The 9,927-nt window shown below is 45.5% G+C and overlaps 3 protein-coding genes across 4 annotated transcripts in view; 2 read left to right on the forward strand and 1 right to left on the reverse strand.

Moving 5' to 3' along the window:
* Ocrl (Oculocerebrorenal syndrome of Lowe) overlaps nucleotides 1-1,382 on the forward strand; it is a 34,738-nt gene extending 33,356 nt beyond the window's left edge. The window contains exon 21 of the mRNA XM_077630991.1: nucleotides 1,216-1,382. Within this exon, the coding sequence (XP_077487117.1) occupies nucleotides 1,216-1,364 (149 nt within the window). The 3' untranslated portion in view covers nucleotides 1,365-1,382. The remainder of the gene's footprint in view (nucleotides 1-1,215) is intronic.
* Nucleotides 1,366-6,081, reverse strand: Noc3 (Nucleolar complex protein 3). The gene is made up of 2 exons (XM_077630996.1): nucleotides 4,983-6,081; nucleotides 1,366-2,432 (listed from the first exon to the last, which is right to left on the reverse strand). Exons 1-2 carry the CDS (start codon nucleotides 5,949-5,951, stop codon nucleotides 1,386-1,388), a joined length of 2,016 nt encoding a protein of 671 aa, XP_077487122.1. The 5' UTR covers nucleotides 5,952-6,081; the 3' UTR covers nucleotides 1,366-1,385.
* A 147-nt stretch (nucleotides 6,082-6,228) lies between these two features.
* On the forward strand, nucleotides 6,229-7,910 carry LOC144098404 (nuclear receptor 2C2-associated protein). Of its 2 annotated transcripts, XM_077631012.1 has the most exons (4): nucleotides 6,234-6,395; nucleotides 7,025-7,115; nucleotides 7,194-7,367; nucleotides 7,438-7,662. In XM_077631012.1, the coding sequence occupies exons 1-4, from the start codon at nucleotides 6,361-6,363 to the stop codon at nucleotides 7,549-7,551; spliced, it is 414 nt and encodes a 137-aa protein (XP_077487138.1). In that variant the 5' UTR covers nucleotides 6,234-6,360; the 3' UTR covers nucleotides 7,552-7,662. The 2 variants fall into 2 exon arrangements, with proteins under 2 accessions (XP_077487137.1, XP_077487138.1); XM_077631011.1 differs by having other exon boundaries at nucleotides 6,229-6,395; nucleotides 7,194-7,910.
* Nucleotides 7,911-9,927: the final 2,017 nt, after the last annotated feature.

Genomic DNA, 9,927 nt, shown 5'->3' on the forward strand with positions numbered 1-9,927 from the left:
CACCAAAATCATCCATACCTTAGCAGCATTGCAGTGTCCATTGCTTCTGTTTATGGGCACATTATGGCACAATTTGTTGGGAATGCGGTACCCACAATGTGAAGAGCACCTGCCACAAATTTTGGTGCAGCTTGCAAGCCATTATAAAGTGCAGTTTAAAGGAGTTTTGGTCAAGTACAGTGAGCAGTGCAAATAACAGGTCCTTTACAGTTGTGTTTGCATCATGAAAACGATGTAGCAAATGTATAGCTCAGCCTCTCCACTGATTTGCAAACGCAGCGCCTCCTGTGCTGTGCTCTGCATTTGCCAACCATTGCCTGCACTTAAAAATGCACGGGATAAAGGGAACCCACTGACACGCCTCATAAACTGTGTAACAGTGAAGCCCCTCCCCTTTTCGGTGGTTACAAAATCTAAAGGGTGTGGCAGCAATAGGCCACACTGTAAAATAATGTGCAGTGCCATTTGCCACACTGTGCAAGCTCCTTCCTTCACCTTTGGTTGCCCACTTGCACTAGCTTCTCCTGCTGACCCTACCTATATATCTTTCTCACTTTGTCAGGTCTCCCAAAGCATGCCAGTAAGGCAGGATAGTTTTGTGGAAAAATTATACTTTGTGTGTGCACACGCTTGCTTGCAAACCAGACCCAATTCTCATTTTTGTACAACTAAACACTGCAAGCACCTGCATATGGTACGACTGCGGGACTGCGCGAGTGGAAACTGGTCCACATGTCTGAGTCAAGGGTGGCAAACATGGCACTGTGAAATTCCTAGCTTCCACTACTACCCTCTCCATTTCTTCCTGTAATGCCTAAAACTAACCATAATTGTCAGAGTTGGTGCCTAACTACCCGAGAGGGCACCTGCAATAAATAAAGGAAGATGAGAAAAGGGGACAGATAGCCTCCATTATGAGCAGTCTGTACGGAAGATGGATTACTTTTGTTACTGCTTGGCTGCAGTGTTGTCTGCTGCAATTCCAGAAGTAATTCTCCTTGTCCCAGTGACATTCTTTAGCTGCTTTGTCATGGCTGCTGAATTGCTGGATATAATGCATCTCTGCATGCTAGGTAATACCAGCATGCATATATATAATGGCAGACATCATAGATGGTGGACTAAAACTGTAGAGCCTCGAATGAACTGTGTACTGCATCATAAGCCCAAAAGTTGTGTGCCCATAACCTTACTGGTGGTGTGAAACTTTTGCAGCAAATGTGTTTGGCCCTGTTCTCCTGAGGCCCAAAGGCCAGCCCTCAGCGGAGCTGGGCACATCATCATGGGACGCTCGGAGAGACACTGATGAACGGAAGAGTGCCGCATTTATTTACCACTTTCTTATGAATGACTACACGGATTAAATACATATAGAAAACGCGCATTTATTTGCCTTTCTTCTTACTGTGCCTACCACCTTTATGAGGCCCACGCTTATGTGCCTTGTCCTTGGCAGCCATGTGCTGCACCTTTGCCTCGGATCCACGGGATGGTAGTGCTGCGAGTGGATCAATACGCTTGCCCGCCACACGAATAGGGTCGAGGCTGGCCAGCGCAGGTGGAATGCGATTGGCAGAGGAAACTGCCTTGGCAATGGCAGCCACTGATGGGTCATAGTGCTTCCTTAGCATGTGCAGTTCCCAGAGGGGAGCACAGCCTGCATGATCAGGGTCTCCCACAAAGGGACGGAAGATGGTTTGCGAGTCGGCCACCTCAAGCAGTCCCTGCAGCTTGGGCTCACTCCTTAGCAGCATGCCCAGCGAGAGGGTCAAGCCGAGTGAATTGGCATGACCGATGCATGTTGTGGCAAATCGCTTGCACAGGGCCCTGAGGCGGGCTACAGATAAGCTCCTACAACGGTTCACCACCATTAGCCGCCAGCAAAGCAGCAGTGACCGTGCACTGGCAGGGGGACTCTCGAGTAGGCACCGGAACAGTGCCACGTAAAAACGCTGAGGGTCAACTGTCAGTGCTTGACCCTGGCCTGACAAAAGTGCAAATGCAGCCTGCAAGCAGCAGGGGGCGTCCCTGGAACTTAGCAAGTTGAGCAGCGTGCCAAGCGCGTCTAGAATGTCCTCCAAGAAGTCGAGATTGACCAAGTGCGCATACTGTGCCAGGCCCTTGAACACTGGACGAAGCAGAGGCTTCAACTCTGGCCTCTTGGGCACCTGTTTGAGAACATGGGCATATGTCCACAGCAGCTGTTGCAATATCTGCCCTTGGAGGCGGTCCTTACGAACGTCGCTCTCCTCTGCCTCTGTCTCTCTCAGCTGTGCCTCCAGACGGCGCATGCGCTTGTGTTGCCGGTGCTCTTTCCGGGACATTTTTTGCAGACCCTCACGCACTTTCTTGAGGTCAATGCGGCCCTGGCCTGCTGCCTTAGACTCCCGCAGGCGTAGGGACAGAAATGGTTCGAGGACACGGGGCTCCACCTGCAATGGAAACCACCTTATTGGCAATTGCACTAAGCTATATAACGATCTGCTTATCTGCGGAATCATAAAACGCACACACCTGAAGTCACAGGCACAGAAAAGTTTTGGCATTATATCCAACAGCTTGCAAACAGCTGTGCACCTGCAGCGAAGTTAAGCCTCCTGCATGAAGAATTGTGCTCAGTGCAGTGGACAATATGTCCATATCTAAGCAGAGAGTGAAGGCAGTGTGCTTTAATTCTGCAGTAGTATTCCCATGATTATCAAATTAATAACCAAGATATTGCGTATATATTCAGCATTAACGTACAACTTCTATGCTGACATGGCAGTTCTTTTTTTCGTGTTTGCTATGAGAGGTATTCAATAAGTTTTGCTTCCTCAGCTATCACTCTTTGCAAAAGTGGAGGAACTGAAAGATGCTGCATTCATGTGGAAGTCTGGAATGTCCTCTTTCCTAGGAGAACAGCACTCTTCGATATAGTTAAGCGCTAGCCTGTGCATGAGCTAAGAATAAGTGTGGCTGCTGATAATATCAAAAGCACAATGCATTAGTGCCCTTCTCATAGGACACAAAACATATGTACTCGCCCAATGTTTCTTCATCTTGGAGAAACTGCCAAAAGTCCAACAGCATCAGGTCCAGATAGTAAAGTGGACGAGACAAACTAATACCCCTGTATCATAGTGGGGACTACCATATTTATTTGAATCTAAACCAATAGTTAAAAAAAAAACATGAAACTCCGAGGTCGGCTTGGATTCTCGAATTCGAAGTCTGCTTAAATTCCACGGGGCCAGTGAAATGTGCGAGCTAACATCACCAGGCCGCAATCAAGCACGTGTCACTAGGAGTTGTAACTAGCTGGATCGCTACAGCCTGGGATGACATCCCAGAAAGCTTGGTTGTGCGCTCAATCTGAAAGTCCAGCATTTCCAATGCACTTGATGGCACGGAAGATTGTGCGCTGAACAAAGAGGAGAGTGATAAGGAGGTCAGCGATGACAAGAACAGGTCAGCGGGAGCAGGTTCATATAAAATAAATGCCATTTTCCTGCTTTCCCTGCTGTTGTTCTTAACTCAATTGTTTTTTGCCTGGCTTCCATCTAAAATATTTTTGTTTATTTGGCCTTCAACTTTAGGGTGTCAGCCTAGAATTGTGGCGGGCCTAGATTCGAGTAAATATGGTATACCAAATAGTGATTTACTCATGGGAAAGAGGACACTTCATAATTTCACTTGAATTCACATTATCCAGTTACATTTCTTGATGAAATAATTGCAGACCAGAAGGCAACACCCATTTAAGACTTCTCATATTTAATGTAAAAACAGCTTAACAGAAATGAAGACTGACAGGACGAAAAACAAAAAAATGCCAACCTTTAGCAATATTTTAGCAGGGATATTGCAATCTGTACTAAATAAACAAGCAATATCTGGAGTCAAGGAATACATTCCGTGGCTTCAAAGATACTGGTTATTCGCCCAATGTTTCATTCTTGCTGCACATTATACACACCATGCTCATGCAAAGTAAACATGCAAAGTATAAAATATATATGGATGTCCGAGGACAGCAAATCATTTGTATTTCACAAAGCAAATATCCCACAAATAACAGCTGAGAGGAAAAGGAGTATCCCAGGAGATGTTGAGGCCAGTCAGCAGAATGCATGATGTGCTTAATCAAAATGGCATCTCTGTTTTCACTGTGAAGAGCAGCGTGCAGCTTTATTACCTCTAAATCCAATTGTGCAATGCTGATCACAGAAGAATGATGCATCACTGCGGACATGACTACATTACTGACAAAAGAGTTTTGGACAGAGACGTTCGTGAACATCTACTCATGATAAGCAGTGCCTTTACAACATGCTTTAAAATACCGAATTTGCTGTTGCTTTTTTTTTAACACACTGTAACTGCACTAAGAGATGTCACCTATTGTTGTATAGAAAACAAGGATATCTATTTTGAGCACAAAGGCCCCAAGCTTGCAATGTCAGAACCGTCGCTGCAACAAATTTTTTGGCATTGGCACAACTTGCATGCACGAGTTATAGTACAGAGAAATGTGGCCATCACATCAATTCTTTGTACAGTTATGATTTTTAGAGCAGTTACTTCAAGCAGTGCTTTGTCTTCCCATTGTAATGTTTGACACTGGGAAAAAGGAACCCAGCCAGGAACATTCAAGTTCCGTGTTGCTGATTACGCATACCTTAGCCAAGTTATGAGTAACCAAAGAAAATTACCCTGACACTGGTACATTCGGCTAAGCTTTTCAGGTTTCGAAAGGTTTCAATCAAGCATCATGGAAGAACTCGAGTGGATGAGCATTGTTTACAGAAACACGAGTAGTGGTACTATAATAAAAGATTGCCCTAGCCACTCTGAAAGCAAGGTGGATGCTAATGCAATTAGGTGGATGTTAATGAGTAATAACTCCTCTATTACAAATTTACTACACCCTGGGAAGTTCCCCTGAGCACTTTGGACTTCATAGCAGTATTGAACCGTGACCAAAGTGGCACCACACTTGCCTGCAGCCCCCTGGCCTTCAGAAGGGCCTTGGTCCTCTTGACTGCCTCCAGTGTGCTCTCTCCCAGCCTGTCCTGGCGGTACAGGTAACGCAGCGCCTGGCATGCTGTCAGCGACATCTTTTCATCGGCACTGCCAAGGCAGTGGACGGCCAGCTCGATCAGCTGGCCGTGCAGGTTAAAGTGAGGGTGCGCCAGGAGCAGGCCGCACACACAGCGAGCTGCCACCTGCGCCAGTGCTGTGGAAAGTCGCAGACGCAGCGCATTCTGCGGAGCCTTGAGACGCCTCAGGTGTCGCGCCAGTATTTTCCGCAGACATCCCACGTACTGGCCGTAGTAACGCAGCAACGCTTCCTCGTAACCTACCAGGGCTCGCGTCTCCTTTTTGAGGCGCTGCTTAGGTCCGCTACCCTGGGCAGTGGGCGTCGTGATCGCGTAACCTGGAACGACGTCTCTGAACACTTCAAGCAGCGTGAGCGCCGCTAGTCGTTGCACGATGTGCGAAACGCCGGGAGCTCCGTCGCGAAGTAAAGCTACCAACTCCTTGAGATGTCCAACCTTGTCCTGCGGATCTTCCACGATGGCGCTTGCTAGGGAGCCAATCTTCTGCTTGACATCTTGGAGCTGCCGGTATTTCTCGGACAACGATTTCACGGGCGTGCGCGGGACTTTTAACTCAGGCAGTACTTTCGCGGCGTGCAGCGACTCTGCCTGCTCATCTTCGTAACCTTCAGAATCAGATCGGTCCTGCTGCTCTTCGTCTGAAACAGGGTTGTCTTCTCTGGTCAAGACTTGGGTCTTCTGCACGATGCCATGCTTCGTTTTTACTGGAAGGAGCATACGCACGCTTGTGTCATCTTTGGCCGTGCTCCGGCGGGGAACTTTCTCATAAGCCTGCTCATCACTGTCCTTAGCTCGCCGACGTTTGCCTAGATGTCCTTTGCGCCACGGCTTTCTACGTCGGACATCCATGGTTAACCACTATTTGAATATTTCGAAGAGAACAAAGTCATACGTATGCCAGTTTTACATCACTACTGGTACATACACTATGAGCACGTTTCCACGTTTCTTGCATCTGGATTTGGATCTGTCAGGTGTGTGACTTGGCTCGAAAAGGCAAGTTACCTTCTAGAAAACCCACTAAAGCTCAGCAAGTTTTCCTACAACCTACCTTATGATTTATAATTTTCTACTATATTTTTTTATGTAAATTATATAATGCAAAGTTGCTTATTTTTGTATTTTATAGCAGACGTCGGCAACCGCTCAACTTGCAAAGCAGTTTCACCGAACACAAGTACTTTTAGTGCATGTAGCACTTGAATAATAGTGCTTGTAGCGCTTGTAGCTTCTCTGAAACAGCAGTGAATGAGTGGGAATGGCTAAATTGATTGCTGAAGACACAAAGATTCGGTAAGACACCGTGCTTTCGTTCGCGCTTGCTGAGTGACGTGCCCATATTTATCGCGTTTGACAGCGGCAACTCACACTGCTCATACTACGACGTGACGCGTGCACAGTCGCATCGAAGTACACAAGCGCAAACGAACTCAAAGAAAGACCCACCGCGGTGGTTTAGCTGATTGCTGCGCCTTAGGTCTCAGGATCGAATCCCGGCAGCCACATAGGCCGGCTGTGCCGGCCACGAAGTGCGAGAACGCCCATGTGCTGTGTCATAGCCTATGTGTCATAGAGGAGGCTATGGCTGTGTGATGTCAGTTCACGTTCCCCAGGTGGTCGACATTGACCCGAAGCCTTCCACTACGTCGCCGCTCATAAGTGCGGAGGAGGCATGCTGCTCTTGCCCTTTCTACTTCTATATGCGACTCATGTTTTAATACGAATTGGGCGGTCAAATTTCGATATAGACGAAATTCTAGAGGCCAGTGTACTGTGCGGTGTCAGTGCACATTAAAGAACCCCAGGTGGTCGAAATTTCCGGAGCCCTTCACTGTGGCGGCCCTCATAGCCCGAGTCGCTTTGGGGCATTAAACCCCCATAAACCATAAGCCAAACATTAAAATGTAAATGCTTTATTACAGAGTCAGCTCGGTGCTCAACAGAGATGCTACAAACTTTGGCAAAAGGTACCTTACTGATGGAAACAGTGGTACTTGCTGGAACTCGGACCAGGTACAAATAAAGGTCCTCATTCTTGTCGTTTCAAAATCTTTGCTCAGTTATGGGCACTGCTGACGCAAGTTATTGCAGGGAACTCCCCAGTGGGTGTCCTTGGATTTCACTAATCCTGTCACGCCTTCCGAGGTGCACCTTCAGTTCCAAGGCGGATTCGCTGGAAAAGAAGTGCAGATCGAAGCAGTAGATGCCAGTTCTGACACCACTACGTGTGCTGACATTTTTCCTGAAGACAACAATGCATTGCAGATATCCTTTTTATATTGGGAGCACCAGATTTTTTCCTTCTTTTCCGAAATGTCTTCCTTGACGAGAGTAAACTTTTCCATTGCAGCTCAACGCACCGATCAAGAGATTGCGGATAGTATTTCGCACAAGCACAGATATGTTTGGCCGGATTGTGTTGTATCATCTTGCTGTAATCGGAAAGTAATAGACAGTGGCACTTCATCAAATCGTTTGTGCCATCGAAGCCTCACATCCGCACTTTTTGCCGATTCTGAAGAATCTGTTTTAATAAAGCGTAGTGAGGATGACCTCTTCATTGCCTGGTGTCCTAAAGACTGGTTTTTATGTACACAAATCAGTGTGCAGAGATCACATAGTCTTATGATGGTGTATGTTGCAATTATTAACTTATTTATGTTTCAAATGATTGCCCCTAAGATTTGCACTTGTGGCAACAGAAGTGTCACCTAAACTTGTGATTAGCTGTCTGCACTAGGAAGCGAAGTTGACAGTAGTGTTGCTGTTGCCCAACAATTTATCCTCAAGAAACTTTTGTAGGAAACAAATAGGCAAGTAGAGACCAAATTCACTCTGATGTATGGTGTATTTTTGCATGCAAACCAAGGGATTTATAGCCTTTAGCTGTAACTGTATTCATAGCCTTTAGCTGTAGCTGTGTTATGCCGTGCTCAATGGTGTGCTACCCACTGCAGTGGTTCAGTGGCTTTTATGTTCAACTGCTGAGCTGGAGGTTTCGGTTTTGAATCTCTGTCGGAATTGCCATATTAAATGCAAAAGCACCTCTGCGCTGTTGATTGTACGTGTATATTAAAAAAATCCAAGACAGTCACTATTAATCCTTCCATTACGACATCCTTCACAGGCCACATGCAACTTTTGCTGTTGCCTGCTTCAGTGTCTATGGCTGTGGTATTTTGCTGCTTAACCATTGCAGTCTGATGCCACGCATGGCTTCTGGTGGTGTAATTATGAGAAAAAGAAAAGCAGAGAAACTGTTTCATTCAGGGTTTGCAGCTGAACTGTGCTATAAGGGATGGGAATACTTGCATGAGGTTATCACTTCTTGATAGATGAGAAATGCAAATGAAAAAAAAAAAACATGCACTCACGGATATATCAGAGTGTCGAGGAACATGGAGTGGTGCCATTCATGGCACCGTTTCTTTTGGGACACAGCAGAGCATTGGAGCACAGCAGAGCATAAATCTGTTACTATGGGGTATTAATAACTCAAACTAACTTAATTAAAACTTCTGGTTCATTCAAACTTAAGGTTTTGTTCCGGTGAGCAACAAGTGTATTAAAAATGCTTCCCTTAATTTGTACTGTGCATTATTAAAGCAAATTTTTAGACATTTTTTCCTTACAGGTTCAATTATCTAAGATTGAGTGTATTAACTTTGTACTTCTTGTAGCAAAGTGTGCATTTTGCCATTTCACTCTAGTTGTTACACACACTTATTATGACTAAAGGCAAGAAGCCATTGCCATTGCTGCTTATAGTGATCAGCAGTGTAGTACATTAACATTCAGGATTACCATTATTACGACTAAAGGCAAGAAGCATGAAATAACTGCTGCTTGTATAAACAAAGCATTATTTCATAAATGGATAATAGTGGGGTATCTGGCTGACATGATTCAAACCATGTCTGTGGTGTTGCACTGAATTTGTGCTGCTGTCGGCATTTACTACCCTAAACTGCCTTTTTCTCAGTGCATCTTCAGGACTTTCACATAATGGTTCTTGATGTCTCAAAGCAAAGGCTGTGATAGGAAATAAATGCACAACAAGTTTTTACAGAAAGTCTGAAGTCCTCATTCTTGGCAACATTTGGCCACGAACGATCACAGCAACGCTAGTGGGGCAGTGGAAAGAACCAAACAATGCCTTGAACTTTTGTGGCGCAAAATATGAGCACAAAATATAGAACAACTTACCAAATTTTTGTGGAATTCTCTTTTTAGGCCTGCTCCAAGCCCCACTGTGATCACCCGTTGATCATTATCATAATCATTAATGTGTGTGGGCACATTGTAAATGGGCCCCCGCATCTTCCACAAATAAAACTTCAGCAGTAAACATGCACAGTTCGGATGTACGAACCCAATATTACCTGTCTAGAGCTGCCACGATTTGACACTCCTTCCATTCTTTCATAAGTGATTCTTATGACCCTCACCTAGCTTAACCTAGTGCACCTAGCAGTTATGCCGCATGGATAATTTCCATAATAAAAATATTGAAATCTGACAGTAGCTGCACAATATGTGGCATGACTCTCTCAAGTCTATGTGGCCTCTATATTCGTATGGCTGCACTTACATAAGTATTGTCTGCAGGATCCAACACATATGGTGAAGTGCTGCAGTCTTTGCTTTACATCATACGACTCATGCGCTCTGGGCAGGTGCGACTGGGTCTGTTGGTCTTGTACAGTCAAAGAAATGACATATGCCTGCAAAGGTGGTGGGTCTTGGGGAGGGAAATTAAACCCCTTGAGAAGCAAGGAGAAAAGAGGAACAAAGGTGCAGTAGTGTGAAATTCAAGAAAGGAGAA

The sequence above is a fragment of the Amblyomma americanum genome, chromosome 7, assembly GCF_052857255.1.
Source record: "Amblyomma americanum isolate KBUSLIRL-KWMA chromosome 7, ASM5285725v1, whole genome shotgun sequence".
NCBI classification, from domain to species: Eukaryota; Metazoa; Arthropoda; class Arachnida; order Ixodida; family Ixodidae; genus Amblyomma; species Amblyomma americanum.

Coding starts and splice junctions, on each gene's coding strand:
- LOC144098404 (XM_077631011.1), top strand. CDS start 6,361: ATGGCTAAATTGATTGCTGAAGACACAAAGATTCG. Junction 6,396..7,024: donor GCTGAAGACACAAAGATTCG/GTAAGACACCGT, acceptor GCTTTATTACAG/AGTCAGCTCGGTGCTCAACA. Junction 7,116..7,193: donor CTTGCTGGAACTCGGACCAG/GTACAAATAAAG, acceptor AAGTTATTGCAG/GGAACTCCCCAGTGGGTGTC.
- Noc3 (XM_077630996.1), bottom strand. CDS start 5,951: ATGGATGTCCGACGTAGAAAGCCGTGGCGCAAAGGACATCTAGGCAAA. Junction 2,433..4,982: donor TGAAGGCCAGGGGGCTGCAG/GCAAGTGTGGTG, acceptor TTTCCATTGCAG/GTGGAGCCCCGTGTCCTCGA.